Here is an 18,918-nt window from a genome sequence, read left to right on the forward strand (position 1 = left end):
GCCGATTAGTCAGCTTTGCCCAATAAATAGCTGAATTCTACAGTCACCTAGTTAAGTTAAGTTTTTTTAAGTTTACCTCTGGTATGCAAGTTTCCTCACGATGTTTTCCTTCACCGATTGAAACACGTGATATTTAATTTCTTAAAATGTACTGTATTGGAGTGAGGAGTGCATGCCCTGGACCGGATTCGAACCCACATCTTCCGGAATCGGAGGCAGAGGTCATATCCACTGGGCTATCACGGCTATAGTTTATAGTTACGGCAAGTTTACCTAGTAGCCCCAGGATCTGTGAAACATTTTTACAATTAATTACAATCAAGTTAATTTTCCGTGAGTAGCTTCAACTTTTTTACTGACGAAATTTTTTTCTTGATTCTGAAATTCTGAATTGAAAATTTATACCATCAAAACAAAAAGATTTATTACAATCTGCCTGGTAGTGGATTAGCGTATCTATACAAACATAATAATGCTAAGTAGTTTGATGATATGCTGTAGGTTTTAAAGTAATCCACAGATTACAATAATTAACTTCTCTATTTATGTAGGTACACTTACTCGTATTCATAAACAAGCATTGAGATTTAAACCTCCGTTTTCTTCCAAGTAAAGTGGACCTAATCACCAGTGCATAAAGTTCACTTTACTTTGAAGAAATTTGACGGTTAAATCCTCATCCAAGTTTATAAATAGGTTATATTTGAAATAGTTAGATAATGTAGGTAGATAGGTACTTACTTCAAATCTCTCTGGTGTTTATGTTAGTTAATGCAGGCTTAACCTACCATAGATTATGTTGAGTGGTGGCAAATCTTTTTATTGCAGACGAGTGGTTATTATAACTTCATTAACATGAAGTAGACAATATAAATTGACTAAGAGTCTGAATAGCCAGACATACCACATTATATGTAAGTTTCTCAGACTATGCTCGTACAGGTCGTGCGGATTAAGTTGACACCTGACTCGAATGATGTTTGTAATGTGTTCTAGGATTGTGTTTGGTAGCCAGGTGTCAAGTTAAATATGGAGTTTGAACTTTTTTTAAATCTCTACAAGTTAGCCCTTGACTAGGTAGGTACAATCTTAAGTGATGATGCAATTTAAAAGGGAAGCCGGGCGCGAGCTAACTTGTTAGGAATAGGATGAAAATCCACACCCGCTGGGGTTTCCACACGACATGGTAGGTACCGGAACCCTAAATCGCTGGGCGGTACGTTTTTGGCGGGTGGGAAGTCACGGCCGAAGCCTCCCACCAGCAGACCTGGACGAATTAAGAAAGCCTTAATCGGCCCAGCCGGGAATTGAACCCAGGACCTCCGTCTTTTCAATCCATCGCGCATAGCACTGCGCCTAATTCGGACTACTTTAGTCGAGTAGGTAGGTACGAACTATTTTTATATATATAACCGCCCAAAAATTGTTCGTAGGTACTAAAATACTAAAGTACTAATCTTTGGTACGGCCTATGAATGTTTAGTTTTGTGATTGTGAATAAAATATGTGAAAGGCTGCCATTCATTATTAGCACAGAAAACTAGCGTAGCGCCACCTAGTAAGCGCCTCACGAACGAAAATAGCATCTTAAATGACCCCTAGGTGGCAATAGCAGCAAATAACAGTAACTTTGATTGACGTTGAAATAATAAAATTTATTTTTTAGAATTTATATTTGAATAAATTAACTTATTTTAAACAATTTAAGTTACACATATAATGGTTTTGGTTATTGAACGACATAGTCATCATTGTTCGTACACCAAATGTCAGTTAAATAATGTCATCAAAGTTGTCATACGTCAAAATTCAAAATTCAAACAGAAACGAATTACGACGAGAGGAGTTACTTCAGTTACTTAAAAATTTTGTATTTATTTTTGTAAATAAAACTTATTTAACTAAAAATGGAAAATTTATTACAACCAATAGCTGAAATTTATACCAAATACGTGATAGAAAAACAACCAAGTCCCAGTTATGTTGAAATATATTCCCGAGAAAATAAAGAAATAGCTATTGTGTATGCCAAAGTGTGTTTACAATTTTACGTGTAGACCATTTCTTAATCTAACAGTTATTTTACAAGTATTAATTTGGTTTTAATTTTAGGCTAAACAATCAAACACTACAGCTAGTCACAAGGAAAACAACGACAAAAAAGGTAATTTGATGAACCTAATCCTAAACTTTCATCTTCACTTACTTATTTTAGCTTTGATCATACGTTTGGTTTGGAAGATTATTAGATGATGTTCAATGATTATTTCAGAAGAACTCGATTTAACGGGATCACCGCTTAAATTGGACTTGAGTTTGCATACAATACTTGATGACACCTTGATATCAGATGAGCCACAGTTGTGGAGGAAAGAAGAGGCCTTACATACACCTATTGATGTGGAGCAAGCAAGGTAAATAATAGTTTATTGTCAGGAGGAGACCAGCTATCACTTTATAGCTGAAGTGTTCCTTGTTTGAGCTGGTACTAGGTTACATTAAATGAAGCAGAATCGACACATCTCGTCGTTATCAACCCTTATTTGGCTCACTGCTGAACTCGAGTCTTTCAGAATGAGAGGGTTTAGGCCAATAGTCCACCACGCTGGCCTAATGCGGATTGGCAGACTTCACACACAGAGAATTAAGAAAATTCTCCGGTATGTAGGTTTCCTCACAATGTTTTCCTTCACTGTGTGAGATGTGATATTTAATTTCTTAATATGCACACAACTGAAAAGTTGGAGGTTCATGCTACGGACCGGATTAAAACCCACACCCACCAGAATCAGAGGCAGAGATTTCATCATACTAGAATGATATAATTGCTTGGCAGTAAGTCTTCACTTGTAAGGTGGTAACTAGCCACGGCCAAAGCTTCCCACAAGTTAACCTGATGTTTCAAAAATGTGTCTAAACTTGTGTACTTGACATAAATTAGTTTCGAAATTTGAATGATGAGTTCAACATTATCACTCTACATTGGAGTTGTGTGGTCTGAGCTTCATATCCCTTCCAAGTCTCTATCATATAAGCTAGGATGCCTGGCCCTGTAGTGGGTAGTTAAAATAGGCTGCTAATGACTGCAAAGTGCCTAGTGGGAGTTTTAAATTTTTTCGCGTTTACGTTTACGTGATCGTCACAGTATGAAAACATTGAAACCTCCCACTAGGCACCCAGAAATAAAGGTTTTTGTCTGTAACTTTCCAGAGAGATACTAAACCTTTACAGCCAAAGCTGTAATACTGTTTCCAAAGAAGATTCCATCCCTATGTGGATAGTCTGCAAACCAGCTGAAGCCAAAGAGCTGCTTTTCACAATCCAGTCTAATGAGAAGGAGTTTGCTAGAGGCGTAGTAACCTATGAGGGTTCAACATTACTTGAAGAGGTTGATGTTGATAATATTGTCCAGGATTTTGCATCACAAGAGCAAATTAGTGAGAATTTGGTAAGTTTATTTATAGAGAAATCACAATAGATTAAAGATTTCAAATTAAAAAATTGAAATCAATAAAAAAAAGTGTTATAGATTCAATCTCTCTTTACTTGTGTGGAAAATAGTAGTTATATATAAAGTACATGGTTTTAATTTTATTTAATATTCTATCAACTACTAATAATAAATGTTTGTTTATTATTAGTAGTTGATAGAATAAGTAGATGGTGCTCCTGATTGAACACCCGATTGAATATTTGAGAAAGAATTCCCTTTGTCTCTTGAAAACGAAGAAAGTTATTGCCTTCAACTAGAGCACACAATCTTTGTTGTCATGCCATTGCCCAATAATACTTGCTGTTATACTCCTGGCTAGGGATTCATGGTTAGCCTAAAAAAGTACTTTTAATACTTGTATAATTGTAACATAGTCCAAAACAAAATTATTTCCTGTTGTCTGTATGTAGATCTTTTAAACTTTGCAATAGATTTTAATTTGCTGAGGTGACAGCTGACATGTCATATAAGAACTCTTTAATATTACACCACATCACAAGTCCTGGGTTTTGCTTTGAGTTTTTGTCTCTGCCACAATGGATCCAACATCAGCAAATGCCTTGAAATGCTAAGATATTTATTTCATTCATAGGGAAGGTTTATACATACCTTATTTAACATTGTTTAACATTGTTTTCCTTGCATCCTCTAGTATTTAATAATTATGTTAGCTAGCCAAGTTGACGAAGATATTATACTAGGCTAATTTTAATTTCTACAGGTGACAGTGTCAGTTGACTGCAAGTACTCAATATCAGGTGTCTCATACAGCAACCTCACAGTGGAAGAGCAACTCAACGCCCCACACGGAGGTGTGACTGAGCTGTACTGTGAATGGAGTGCTAAGACTCTTCTTATACCGTTCATTAGCTGTAAAGTTCAATTGGTAAGTTTATTTTTTTAACCAAACAAACTAGACATATATATTATTTGTTGTTATGTCTTTTCTTTAAATACAACCATACTCTTTCTCTTAGAACCAAGAGGAAAATTGTGCTCACAATGAATACTACAATAGCCTAAGAGGTGGGTGTGATATAGGCTATAGTATACACTAGCTGCTGCTTGCAAATTAACCTTAACCTTAAAAATTAGCTTTGTGAAATTAACCAAGTCTCAATCATGGAAACTGTGGGATTTTTCTGAGATAAAATGGAACATATTTGTTAATACAGAGTCTATTCTATTTTTTTTTTTCAATCCAATGCACTTTCGTCTCAGCTTTTGAAATTCACTTGACATAGGTCTGTTACGATAACGGTTAAGTTTCATCTGAAACAATATTATATGTCCCTGAATTAAAATAATATTTTTGAGGTATTTATTTATATTTGTTTTATTATTATACATATATAAGTAGTATATTTTATATGTTTAGTATGTATTTGCTATACATATGTAAATAATATATGTATTTGTATATATAACATTTGTATAAAGTGTATTGCACCTTCCCGCAGGGATTGCCTGGTAGAGATTACTTATATAAGGCCGCCTTTACATGCGTAGTTTAGATTATTAAATCGTTTTAATGTTTTTATTTATTACTGTATTTTTGTGTGCAATAAAGTATTTCTTCTTCTGTAATGAATTTTTGTCTTTGAGTGACCTATATCCAGCAGATTCCCTCACGAGTATCTGGCAAATGGACTTAGTAATTTTTTCTCAGGAACAAGAAGTGACGATAGGGCACTTGGCAAGCCCGTGCAATGCTATATGGAAGTCTGTCACAGCACTGCACAATATCAATCAGCTCCTTGTAGATATGACTGCAGCTGGCCCCAACTCTATCAACTTGGAAACTGCTATCCTTAGGTGAGTATCTGACTTTTCAACTGATTAGATGCAGTCTGAGACCTGTCAATATAGGAAATTGTGGTCAGTCATGGGCCTTTAATATTTGAACTCTGTCGAAAAACATGTAATGTTGACAGTGACCTGTCAATTTAGGAAATTGTGGTCAGTCATGTGCCTTTAATATTTGAACTCTGTCTAAAAACATGTAATGTCGACAGAGACCTGTCAATTTAGGAAATTGTGGTCAGTCATGTGTCTTTAGTATTTGCACCCTCTCTAAAACTAGATGTTATGTTGACCAGTGACATATAAAGGATAACAGTTATGACCCCCGTATACTATACTTTCAGAAACTGCTAGACTTGATTTTTAAAAATACTTTTATAGAAGTTTACATCTATATCTATACTTACAATAAAACTGTAACAGGTCAAATTTTGTGCATTGAAGATATTTTGAAAATTTTTATTGGTGGTCATTTTAAAATCGACACTGAAGCCAATAATATTTTTTTTCGATTTTTTTGTCTGTCTGTCCGTGATTTTGTTGGCCGGGCATCACGCTGAAACTACTGAATGAGTTCAAATGAAACTTGGCACGGTTTAAGACTATAATACAGAGAAGATTACAGGAAACTTTTATTGCGAAAATAAAAAAAGAAGGGGGTGAAATACGGGTTAAAAGTTTGTATGGAAAGTCCTTAATTTTTAGTTAAATTTAAAAAAAAACGTAATTCAAGAATTTTTATAATTCAACCCCTAAAGTGGTGAAATAGGGCTTCAAAGTTTAGAAAGATTTCCACGCGAACGAAGTCGCGGACGTCCGCTAGGTAATTTATAATCGAAGTATGAGTAGACGCCCCGTATGGAATAAAATATAGTCGAGCAAACGCCGACATTGTTGTCTCGTGAGTTTAACGTCATTAAAAACATGTTATATTTTCCAGAAACATAATTCAAGGTATGAAACGTCCAAACAATTCGAAACGTCTGAACAACTTGCTCAACGAGACGGAAACATATACATATACCGCGGAGTGCCCCGCCGGCGGTTGTGTGTGTGTTACCGAGGATACCAGCAGTCTGCGACAGTGCATGTCTGCCATGTCTGCACAAGGCTCTAGCAACGACTTCACTTACAAACTATGGGATATTTTACGAGGTAAGTGCGGGATAAAGCTATTAATCTAATATCGGCGTTAAAAGCCGCTATAGACCAGTGGATATGACATCTGCCTTCGATTCGGTGGGTGTGGGTTCGAATCCGGTCCAGGGCATACACGTCCAAATTTTCAATTATATTCAGTTTAGTAAAATTAAATATCACGAGTCTCAAACGGTGAAGGAACATCGTGAGGAAACCTGCATACTTGAATTTTCAAAATTATCTATGTGTGTGAAGTCTGCCAATCCGCATTAGACTAAAGCTGTGGACTATTGGCCTGACCCCTCTCATTCGGAGAGGAGACTCGTGCTCAACAGTGAGCTTAATATGAGTTGAAATGATGATAAGCCACCATCCAGACCTGAACCAACCTCAACCGGCCCAGCATAGGAACCCAGGACGTTAGTCTTGTAAATCCACTGCGCCACCGAGGCTGTCAAAAGTGCACATAACTGTAAAGTTGGAGGTGCATACTCCAGACCGAATTCGAACCTACAACCTCCGATTCGAAGGCGGAGGTCATATCCACCTTACCTATGGTGATATGATATTTCGTTACATTTCAGACTGTGAAACTGCTGAGGAACTGATAACGATACTAATGCAAGCGCTAAAATTCATATCCTCTGGAAAAATACGACCATTTGTAAGTAATTTGTGATACATTAAAAAAAAGTTAAATATTGTATTACTATTTAAGAATTTAAATTATCGTGAGTGTTATTCATATTCATTTATTATGGAACACGGCTAAAACTCACGTACTATAACGTTGGAGTACGCCTGACTAGTTTCGTACCTATACGGGGTTCTTAGTCATGAGCTGGTTCTTGAAACGCAGTACGATCCAAATGATTTAGGATCGGGATTTGAATATTCTATTACTATTCTTTGAGTGAGTTAATGTGGGTTGGGTTCTTATTAATAGTACTTTTTTAACACAAATACAGTGTAAACTTCATGTAACGTCACTCGATTTAACGTCAAACTCTCTAAAGCGTCAACTTCTTATGACTTTGATTGGTTTAGCTTGCTTTCCATATAATGATACACTCTATAGCGTTACGCTCACTTTCTATAACGACAATTAACTAATGAAAAGTATCTATTAAGTTGCTGAAATTAGTAAAAACCGCGCAGCTCTCTTTCTTTTTTTAGTCACTTTATTATCCTAGCCCATAAATATAAATGGCATCATGCAAAAAAACTTATAATAAAAATAAATGGCATCATGCAAAAAAAACTTATTAGGAAAATCATTCTTTTGTTTACATATTGGGATTGCATGTGCACTGCTGTTGTCTATGACTGTTGAAGTAGAAGTCATAGACTTAACACGCTATTATAATTTTAGTACACTAACTTTCAAATAGTAAACATGGCTAGTAAAAAATAATCACTGTGTATTGACTAAAAAAGTTTCAATCAACATTTTTCTTCTTTCCATATAACAACCACTCTATATAATGTACAGTCCCTTTAGTGACGTTATATTGAGTTTATATATCGTTTATTTATACAGACCTTAGACTATGATGATTTTACTGTGTTTACAGATTGACGTCAACAACAAAAGTTACCTGTCAAAGTTAGTGTTGAAACTGTCAAGAGGTCACTCTCAAACCGCCAAGGTCCTGAAGAACCTCCGCTCGAGTCCCCCACAAGCTTTGTCTTTGGTAGCACAAGTCGGTGTAGAGAAAACCATGTGGGAGTACACCAGGGTGATGTCACTGTTGGAACATTCCTTCTTTATTGCTGGGATATGGAATACTGATGCGAGGTATGGATTTCCCTAAAACCAAAATTATATCTAAATCTAATCAAAACTTATATTATAAAATAATCAAATTTATTTTTTTGTTTGTACCCTGTATATACGCTGATAAACATGCCTATTGACAACTTTATTTTAGGTCCCACGAATCCATAGAGCAAATAAACCAGACCATACAAGACATGACCATGGGCGGAGACTTCACCTTGAATCCGTTTGAAACGATCGCCACAACGGAAAATTCTATACGAATCGACGCCGAATCGTTTTGTATTGACGACCCGAACGAGCTCACGGTTGATGACTTCGCGTCTTTGAAGAAACATGGTTTAGTGAGTGAGAAGAAAGATGTAAACGAGGTAAGTGAGAAAAGGATAGCAATTACAACAATTTAAGGGAATATTTGTCTTATCTAAAAGATATGGTATATACATATACCTATTTTAAAAAATAGGACAGAGGTCTGTCCCCTGTAACACACCTTTCACACGGCAGTCCAGTTTTTTTGCAGGATCCCGTTTGTGTGGCGATGTTTTTATACGTTAGCATTCACACTCGCGATCCGGGATCCTGCGATCCGGGGAAACCGATGCGGCTGACTTGTGCCATTGGGATTTGTTACTAGAAACTGGATCCGTATTCCAGTAAAAAGTGGGATTCCATTTAATCACACATATTTCAACTGCAGTCTTCACACGGCTTCCTACGTGTCATGTTAAATGTTCACATGATAACTGCCGTAAGAATGGTACCTTCTTGCTGGATCCTGCAAAACTGAAGTGCCCTGTGAACACAGGATCCAGGTTTGCAGGATACAGTAAAAAGCCGATCCTGCAAAAATGGACTGCAGTGTGAAAGGGGGCGATAAGGTCCATTAAATATATCAACTATCACATGTCTCAAACGGTGAAGGAAAACATGGCGAGGAAACCTGCGTACCTGAGAATTTTCTTAATTCTCTGCATTTGTGAAGTCTGACAATCCGCATTGGACCAGCGTGGTGGACTATTGGCCTAACCCCTCTCATTCTGATTCTCTCTGATTCAGGAGACTCGAGCTCAGCAGTGAAACGAATATGGTTCGATAATGATGATGATGATGATAATATGATGAGAGTGATGTATATTTCAGGTGCCGTTAATAGCGGATGAAATAGACATAAGCCCATGGAAGAATCTACTGATGAAGTTCGCTCAAGTCCACGTGTGTTTGGAGCATCTGTACCGTGCTGAAATGTGCTTGCGAGTTGATTTTGGTAAGAAATCTATACCACGACTAAGTACAGAAATGAGACGAATATCTTCATTCCATGGATTCACAGTGCAGGTGCCGGGTCCATCGCGTGGCAGAGAGAAAATCTCTGAGCAGAGTCCAGGACTTGTGACCAATGGATGTAGGATGAAGGAATTCCTTGACGATCAATTAACACTCCCCTTCTCTGCTCGTGTTGATCTCCCTACCTAGTCAAATTTGGTAAGATGCTATTAGAGCAGCTTTGGATACCCATTCTAATATAGAACTGACTGCAGTTCTAAAGAGGCCTAGGTCTTTAGGCAAGTTATAGAGATACTTTGCTGGTAATCCTCGTACAGACAAATCACATAACCATTTTTAGTTAGTTTATTTGTTCTAATACTTTAACAGTTTCTGTATTTTGAATATAACTTTTCTGTTCATCTAGCACAACTCAAGCCAATAGCATCGAAGCTTCTAGAACACTATGCATCAGAGAAGTCCCCCATCAAAACGGTCGGCCAACTGATGAGCGAGCCCGCACAGAAGATCAGCTTGCCTATAGCAAATAATATTGTACAAGACCATTTGAAGTGAGCATAATCTATTTGCACTTAACATAATTGTTTTTCACATCCCTTCTAGGAAGAAGATCGGTTAAAATTGGTTATTGGCTAACAACATAAGTCAGTCCTTGCTTCGTACAGATGATCAGGAGGCACATTCTTCAATTTATGAAAAGCGCGTTTCCTCGCTCCCTTCTGTCGTCTTACCCCGCGAGCAAGGAATGACTTATGTGGTTTGCTCTCAGACCAATTATTGTAGACCTCGCTAGACGTTACTTTTCTGTCAAAGTATATGATCAACGATCTAATGCGATTATAAAAACTGTCTCTATAGAAACGATGTTAAATAGTTGTAATCGTGTACGTCGGTTAAAGAGCTCCGTAAAAATTTAAACCTTTTTGTGTCATTGAATTGTGTAAAAAACGGGCAAAAACTTCTAGTTTAGTATAAGATATATACAAAATCTAAGCTCGTTTTCCTCAGAAAATGACAGACAATTTTGTTTGTGACTATGAGTGCGATACAGGTCCTTCTATAATTGGTCTGAGGGGTTGCTAGACCTCAGTTAAACGGTTTGTAGAAAATGTTCCTGAAAAATATTCATTTCCAACTAAGTAGGTACCTATTTTTATTTTGTAAAATATTTTCCCTCCAGAAAATCAGCGTTCTGGTATCGCATGGAGCTGAAGAAAAAGCCGAACTGCACCGAAGGTCTCAGCAGAGAATGCAGACACATATACGTATACTCCCAGCAGCCTGTGTTCCCGCCTCAAGTGTGGCAGCATATAGGTAGCTAATATAAACAAAGAAAACTTAATAACATGGCAATTATTAATACTTTTTTAAATTATTCTTTACAAGTTAGCCCTTGACTACAACCTCAGCTGCTGGTAAGTGATGATGCAATCTAACATAGAAGCGGGCTAATTTTTTAGGAGGATGAAAATCCACATCCCTTTCAGTTTCTACACGACATCGTAACGGAACGCTAAATCGCTTGGCGGTACGTCTTTGTCGGTAGGGTGGTGGTACAGCCAAGGCCGAAGCCTCCCAACAGCCAGACCTGGAGCAGTTAAGAAAAACTCAATCGGCCCAGCCGAGGATCGAACGCAGGAGCTCTGTCTTGTAAACCACTGCGCCACGGTAGCCGTCAAAAGTCTCGTCCAGTGGTTAGTCTATGTGGCTTCGAATCACGATGGGTTGGGTCGTGGAATAAATACTGAGCTGGAATGGCGACCTCACTCTAGAAAGCGCAGTGTTGGTAGTCCTCTAATTAATTGGACCGACAACATCAATCGGGCTAATTGCTGGATACGCCCCACACCAATCCTTGGAAAATCCTTACAAGAAGCCTATTATGTACAGCAGTGAACGTCCGGCGGAGTTGGTGGAGTCAAGTTCAACGTCTACCACAGACTCTAGGGGTTTGCAAGTAAAGTTCAACGTCTTACCACTGACTCTAAGGGCTTGTGAGTCAATTTCAACGTCTTACCACTGACTCTAAGGGTTTGTGAGTCAAGTTCAACGTCTTACCACTGACTCTAGGGGTTTGTGAGTCAAGTTCAACGTCGTTCCAGACTCAAGGGGTTTGCGAGTCAAGTTCTACATCTTACCACTGACTCTAGGGGTTTGTGAGTCAAGTTCAACGTCTTACTACTGACTCTTGGGGCCGTTTACATTTCTTGTTGTGTAATTATTTATGGGTTACTTGGGATAGGCGGGGAGAGTGACTTGAGTGGAAAAGGTAAGTGTTTGTTAACAGTCAAATGATCCTTTAACCCTACACACAACGTTCACAAGTGCGTGACTCCACTCCAGGTCATTCTCTGCCATTCTAGGGTCTTATTTTGGTAACAGTTTGATTTGTTAATTAAGTTGTACTGACAAATATTGTGAATAACCTTTGTTCGACATTGGTTTTCTTATTTTTTAAATACACTTGAAACCTTCTGCTAAAACTATAGATATAATTCTGACTAGCACCATAGCTTTATAGCTTTACAAATTGTCGTCAAAAAGATTTTAGTGTTACAGAAACATTTTAATGACCATAAATATTTTTTTCCAGAACCTCCCAGCGAGGAAGTCGCCGAGGTAACAACAGTTGAGGAGTTGAAGTATCATTGCACCAAATACGTGAATCTGAACAACCAGGTGTCAAGGAAGCTGGCATTTCTTGAACAACGATTACATGCTTAGCAGTAGATTACTGAACTTAAAGGCGATAAATGTATAAAGATATTTTTAAACAAAGTTGTTATAAAAATTTTTTTTTTTTACTACGATCAATATACCCATTCCCCTCCTTTCTCCCCTCAAGATCTTTAGACTTTACTTAGACCATTTAAGTAACAGGACCTGCCTCGCTAACCGTTACCCCTCTGGCAAAGATCAAAAATCTATGATCTAACGCGTTTATAAAAACTGTTGCTATAGAATCGATGTTTCATTGTTGTAATCGTTTTCGTCGTGTAAAGAGCTCCCTAAAAGTGCCGGTTTGTGTAGTTAAATGGCATAAAAACGGCCAAAAACTTGTGGTTTAGTAAAAGATGGAGTAACGTTTCATTTGAACTAAATATCCAAAACCGTTTGGTAGGAATGACAAAATACCAAAGTTTTCGGAAATAAAAGGGTATAAGTAATTTAGGGGACACCCGGGTTTGAACCGGGGACCTCTCGATCTGCAGTCGAATGCTCTACCACTGAGCTATATCCCCTTATGAGTGGCTGTTAAAACTTGCGTTATAATTAATTAAGAGGTCATTGTTTTAAATGGACCTCTCCAAGGAGAGATGATTTTTAACCGACTTCAAAAAAGGAGTCGATTCGTCGGAATCTTTTTTTTTTACTTGAAGAAGCCTGAACTGATTTGAAAAGTTATTTTTTCATTTGAGAGGTTATGCTTTTCAGTTAGTCCCATAGTAATCATGTCAGGATCTGATGATGGGATCCTGGATAAATCGAGGGGATCTTTCGAATATTATAGGGACAACTAGTGTTGTGATAGTGACAAGTTAGTGATGTAATAATTCAGCAATACGATTAAATTTTTTCAGATAGTTCTTTAAGAAACGTCTTTAATTAACACAGCACTACCTTGGTACCGCCTTCAAAGTGATCGCACTATAAATTCTATAATATGTAAAAAGCAACCCTGTTATAGTTAGGTACCTACTTATAGTAAGTAGGTAGGTTTAATATCTATAATAATTTAATATTAATTATAATAGATAACGTGCATACTTAGACCATTAATAACTTAATGGTCTAAGCGTGCACATCATAGTAGGTAATTACGCTACCCTAGTTAAAACTCCTGTGCACGCCACTGTCAATAATAATAATCAAAGCTGTTTGAGTATCTATCCCATTCTTAAGTAACATCTAAATGTTACTCAATTATATCGGTTGAGATAATCTGCCAGCTCCGTACAAACAGTTCGAACCAGGAACATAAAACTTCAAAGGCCATTCAGCAAACGTATACAGTTGCCGACGAAAAACCATTATGTCAATAAATAGGTGGTTGTATACAGACGCGCACTTTGATCTGCGAGGTTAATAAACCGAATCGATTCCCGTTTGGCCCACATTTTTGTGAATGAGTGTACTGCATCCACAGACGTAGAGTAAAGAATAGACGTTCATTGACAAATTAATATACCCTTGGAAATGAATACATTTGATTCTCCCATATTATATATACTAATATTATAAAGCTGAAGAGTTTGTTTGTTTGAACGCGCTAATCTCAGGAACTACTGGTCCGATTTGAAAAATTATTTTAGTGTTAGGTAGCCCATTTATTGAGGAAGGCTATTAGCTATATATTATACCCATATTCCTACGGGAACGGGTACCACGGGAGTGAAACTGCGCTGCGAAATATTATAACAGCTAATATATTATCATTTTTTAATTTTTAACATTGATTAATGATACAAAATGTGATGAAATATGACGATTAAAATTTATAATATAAAAATCCAGTCCTCCCGTGGCGAGGCTATTGAGTTTCCAAGCAACCGGTGGCATAAAATACTTAATAGCGATAGGTTAGCAGTTACGGGTCTCCATAATTATTTCAATATTTTATTCGTAAGTAAAAATGAGAAATATTAAAGTTTTATTTCAAAAAATTCTTATAGGCACTAAATTGAGTTGGGAAGCTGTTTGTGTTACATGCATGTGTGTGGGAGAGCATTTGTGTTACTCGTCAAACCGCATTTGGTCAGCGTGGTGAATGAATGAATGATATTTTATTTATGAAAATGTAGGTTTAACATGATGGTACATTTAAAAATTGAGCCTTTATACATTTTACCATAACTGGTGTATGAATGTAAGTTCGAAATCCCATCCTGAAAGGAGTAATGTGTAGTGAACCATAAAAATAGTCTGATGATGATGCGGTTATGTATTTACGACTCCCTCTATTTTTTGTTTGTCTGTTCTATATCGCTAATAAATTGAAGGTAAGTAGTTAATTAAATAAAAATGGATAAGTTTACATAATTATTTGGTACTTTTTTATTGAATTACATTCTTACATAATTATATATTAACAGATACTTACCTACTTAAATATCAATTATTAGAGATGGGCCGAGTACTCGGTTGATACTCGGTACTCGGCGTACTCGGCGGGTTTTTTGATACTCGTACTCGGCCGAATAACTCGGTCGGTGAACGCCGAGTATACCGTGTTTAAGAAAAGCATTATTTAGGTACATATAATTAAAACAACAGTGTTAATCAAAAAGTTTTCATTAGTAATTTAGGAAATCTTTAAAGATTTAAAAGAGCAACTGTTGAGTTTCCCGTCGCTCGAATTGAATTGAATTGAATTAATACTTGTTTAAGCGCGCGAAATGGGAATTTGATTGCACCGAGTTACTCGGCCGAGTACTCGGTTGAAAAAAAATTTAACCGAGTAAAACTCGGTACTCGTTACTCGGCAAAAGTGTTACTCGGCGCATCTCTATTAATTATCATGCTTACTTGATGACTTTAAATAGCTAGGTAAGTAGGTATAGGTACAATTGGAGTTCAACTGCAAGTAGGTGCATTGCATTTTGTTGAATTAAATGGGTCTTTAAAGACCGAATTGCCTGAATGCACAGATATCGATGTCTTGGCTTACAAAAGAGAGGTCATGAGTTCGATTCCTAACTATCAATTTAGTTATATTTGCTTATTAGACTAGTTTGGTGATAGGTTTCGGCTGCTAACCGACTATCTACCATGTTATCGGTAAATACGTATCGACACGCGATTTAGTGAAGATACCAGGATACTACGGTAGGTAGGTACATATTTACCACAATAATTGGGTACCTACCTACCGAGGTACAGTAGGAACATTCAATTCAAGCAGAAATATAAAATCACTCGAATAACTATTGAATAGAACCTTATGTTACAAGTTCCTTGTTATTGTGGAGGGAGGTATCAGTGTTGGTATAAATAAGAGGATATTTGTTGACTTGAGCTCAGTTGTTTGTTAGGCAGCGTAGACACCGTCATGCTGCCAGTCGCGGTTAGTGATTTTGTGCAATAATGTTTTTTGTTGTAACTATTGTTTATCATAAATTGTTTTGTGTGGGCGTGGAGGAAATGCATTCTGAAAGCATCCTTTAAACCTACTCCCAAGGTCACAAGTTCTGGGACCTGCTCGAGGTGTTTCCTCTACCACAAAATAATGGTACAAAATAATGCTACCCGTCACACTTACTCAACATTATCGTAAACAAAATAGTTATAGTTAGGTATCTACCTACCTTTTCACGAGGAATTTGTAATAATTTTCCCTTACCTTACGGAACTATTAAGGGTGAACCTTCACCGTACAATCTGTTAAATCGTTGAATGCCAAGCCTTAACTGTAGTTTTTCTCGTCACAAAATTGTTACAAAGTCAATCTTTATCATCCTAAATCCGCCAATCCATATTCCAACAACGTAATGCCTTGCAGGAGGCCATTAATATATGCTGACAATGATGATGATTAATGGAATATACTTGAGAACTGCTTCGAAGAAGTATTATAATTCTACTTATTCTTCGACGCACTAACGACGATCGAGGGGCGCAGTGCGAGTGACCCAGCCTTTTGCACCCAAGGTGGGTTCGGTTCCCAACTGGAAAAATATTTTTGTGACGAAAATGGACGTTTCCCAGTACCCAGGTAGTTTTTACAAACAGTTATTTTTATGGAGACCTATTTTTTTTTTGACAGCCTCCGTGGCGCAGTGGTATGCGCGGTGAATTTACAAAACGGAGGTCCTGGGTTCGATCCCCGGCTGTTGAGATTTTCTTAATTGGTCCAGGTCTGGCTGGTGGGAGGCTTCGGCCATGGCTAGGTACCACCCTACCGACAAAGACGTACCGCCAAGCGATTTAGCATTCCGGTACGATGTCGTGTAGAAACCGAAAAGGGGTGTGGATTTTCATCCTCCTCCTAACAAGTTAGCCCGCTTTCATCTTAGACTGCATCATCACTTACCATCAGGTGAGATTGTAGTCAAGGGCTAACTTGTAAATAATAATTAAAAAAATATATATATATATGTACCTACCAGTGGCAAATGATAGAATTTAGATGAAGGTAAGCCGTCCCAAAGAAAAGGAAATTCATATAGCGTGACACAAACTTCCGTTTCTCATATATCTAGATACAGTACAACAATGAATATGTATGGATTATTAAAGGTAAACCGGCGGGAATCGGCTTTCATGAACTCTTCGCCGCTGGTAACTACCTATAAAACACGCACGCTTACTTTGGTACTAGTTTGGCAGTGATGTGTGTATTGTCCAAATATCCGCCTAGTGGACGTTCAGCATTGCTCGTCATTAGCAGCTAACAGCTAATAAGTTGCTCTACCACGAGCTACGGGCCATGTGCTTTGTGTTAGAGACTTCTTCCTCTATAGCGAATATTTGAAATTCTCATTTTTTAATCGAAAGAATTTGTGTTTTGTTTTACAGACTAAAAAAAATATTTGGATAGAAGCGTTATATTGTAGACTGGTGATTTATAAGGAAGTAATAGAATCCGCAGACTTCGTCCGCTAGAAACTGTTGTACCCAAAGATTACAGTGTATGTTGTACCTACTTATTGGGTTTATTCGGCAAGTAAAAGAGACATAGACAATGTCGTTAGAATAGACATTGTTACTCTACATAGACAAAATATAGACAATAAATTATTTAAAGACAATTAAACATGTAACAGAAACCAGTGTTTAGACCAATAACATTTTAACGATTTCTGTAATTATAGCTTAAAAATTACGAACTTTCACAAAAAACTACAACTCCTACTAGGCACGTAAAGGGGGAACTTTATTTTAAAAAAATACAATTAATGCAAAAATTACCTACTTTTTTTGAGAGTGCATGGGAATGCCCAATTTCTTTCGAAAACTACTGAGTTTGTTTCATCGTCATTCATTACTTATTTTAAAAGTTACACTGTTTTGTTTACACAGAGACCTTAGTAAAGGATGAAAAATTTGAAAACGTCGTAAAAAAAAATTGGATTTTTAAAATTATTTTTTTAGTAGGTAAGTAAACAAAATTAACCATACTTTCCCTCATTTTAATATGTGCACTTAATGAAAACTCACACTGTATGTTCAAAAAAATCTTGAAGGATATACCTAGAGATAAAAATAAAAAAGTTTGTATATGCGGATGTCATACGCGTGACGTTTGGGTTTTATGGGTTTCATCGGCTTCACCACGCTACTTGTAAAGACTCACTCTATATTGTCTTTACTCTGTGGTGCACGAAAATCCCATACTAGAGAATACTTAAACGAGGATGTATTTGAGTCTCCCAACTCTTAAGCTATTGGGATAAAACTAAATGTTTTTTTTAAAGAATAATAAAAACTCTATGCGCAAAATTCACATTCTAATATTGTGGAAACTGCATTAAGCGTGAGATGTGGAGTAAAAATACACTTCCCCTGTCCTCGTACCCCAATTTCGGGGTAATAAGGGTGATGCCCAAATACAATGAGTGTTGAAATTTTGTTTGATAATAATAATCGACGGTCAGCAGAATAAAAACTAAAAAATAAAAAACCCAAAACTAAAAAATGCGAGGAATAACATAAGCTCGTTGTCATTTCCACTACTGAGAAGAATTTAATAGCACCTCATGATTATGTTGGAATTTTTCAACACTATTTTTGTACACTACTTCGCAGACCTACCGCCAAGCAATTTAGCGTTCCGGTACGATGTAGTGTACGAAAGAGGTGTGGTAAAAAGATATATTTTTTTTTTATTAATAAATCTAGCGGATTTTTGCGAAACTAACCGTTTATGCAGCGCACACAGCTTATGTTCTCAATAGGAAAAAATCTCCCGATTTTGACACATTCTTCAGTGGTGCTCCGCCCCTATTGGTCTTAGTATGGTAGTATATAGCCTATAGCCTTTCTTAATAAATGAGCTATCTAACAGTGAAGGAATTTTTCTTATCGAGCCAGTAGTTCCTGAGATTAGCGCGTTCAAAACAAACACTCTTTAGCTTTATAATATTAGTATATATTGTATAAAACGTTCCGAACTATCAGGTACTATGTGTCAAACATATTCAACTCAGACTATATTCTCCGAATGATACGTTAAACCGCTAATACACCGTCAAATACGAGTAGATTTAACCGGAAATAGGCTAATACTTTACGCTCTGTAGGCACTGTTCACGCTAATCTCTGAAACTGACAATTTCCTGCGGAAACCACATGGCAATCCGATAATATGTATCCGTGTATAAAAATCCGTATCCGAATATGGGGCTTTATAGCTTTGTTTTACTGAAACCCAAACTACCTGGGATTTAGTAGCAAACGTTGTCCAAATATTTCGTTA

General features: G+C 37.0%; 1 protein-coding gene and 1 non-coding gene across 3 annotated transcripts; one reads left to right on the forward strand and one right to left on the reverse strand.

Annotated features, from left to right (window-relative positions):
• The first annotated feature begins 1,829 nt into the window (after window positions 1-1,829).
• LOC112047997 (protein zwilch) lies at window positions 1,830-12,281 on the forward strand. 2 transcript variants are annotated; one of them, XM_052883733.1, is made up of 14 exons: window positions 1,830-2,033; window positions 2,113-2,164; window positions 2,273-2,414; window positions 3,211-3,448; window positions 4,215-4,379; window positions 5,163-5,308; window positions 6,237-6,451; window positions 7,021-7,100; window positions 8,011-8,234; window positions 8,368-8,587; window positions 9,360-9,483; window positions 9,910-10,054; window positions 10,684-10,817; window positions 12,097-12,281. In XM_052883733.1, exons 1-14 carry the CDS (start codon window positions 1,908-1,910, stop codon window positions 12,225-12,227), a joined length of 2,142 nt encoding a protein of 713 aa, XP_052739693.1. In that variant the 5' UTR covers window positions 1,830-1,907; the 3' UTR covers window positions 12,228-12,281. The 2 variants fall into 2 exon arrangements, with proteins under 2 accessions (XP_052739693.1, XP_052739694.1); XM_052883734.1 differs by having other exon boundaries at window positions 2,276-2,414.
• A 392-nt stretch (window positions 12,282-12,673) lies between these two features.
• On the reverse strand, window positions 12,674-12,745 carry Trnac-gca (transfer RNA cysteine (anticodon GCA)). Its single transcript has one exon. It is a non-coding gene; the product is annotated as a tRNA-Cys (tRNA).
• Window positions 12,746-18,918: the final 6,173 nt, after the last annotated feature.

The sequence above is a fragment of the Bicyclus anynana genome, chromosome 10, assembly GCF_947172395.1.
Source record: "Bicyclus anynana chromosome 10, ilBicAnyn1.1, whole genome shotgun sequence".
NCBI lineage: Eukaryota > Metazoa > Arthropoda > Insecta > Lepidoptera > Nymphalidae > Bicyclus > Bicyclus anynana.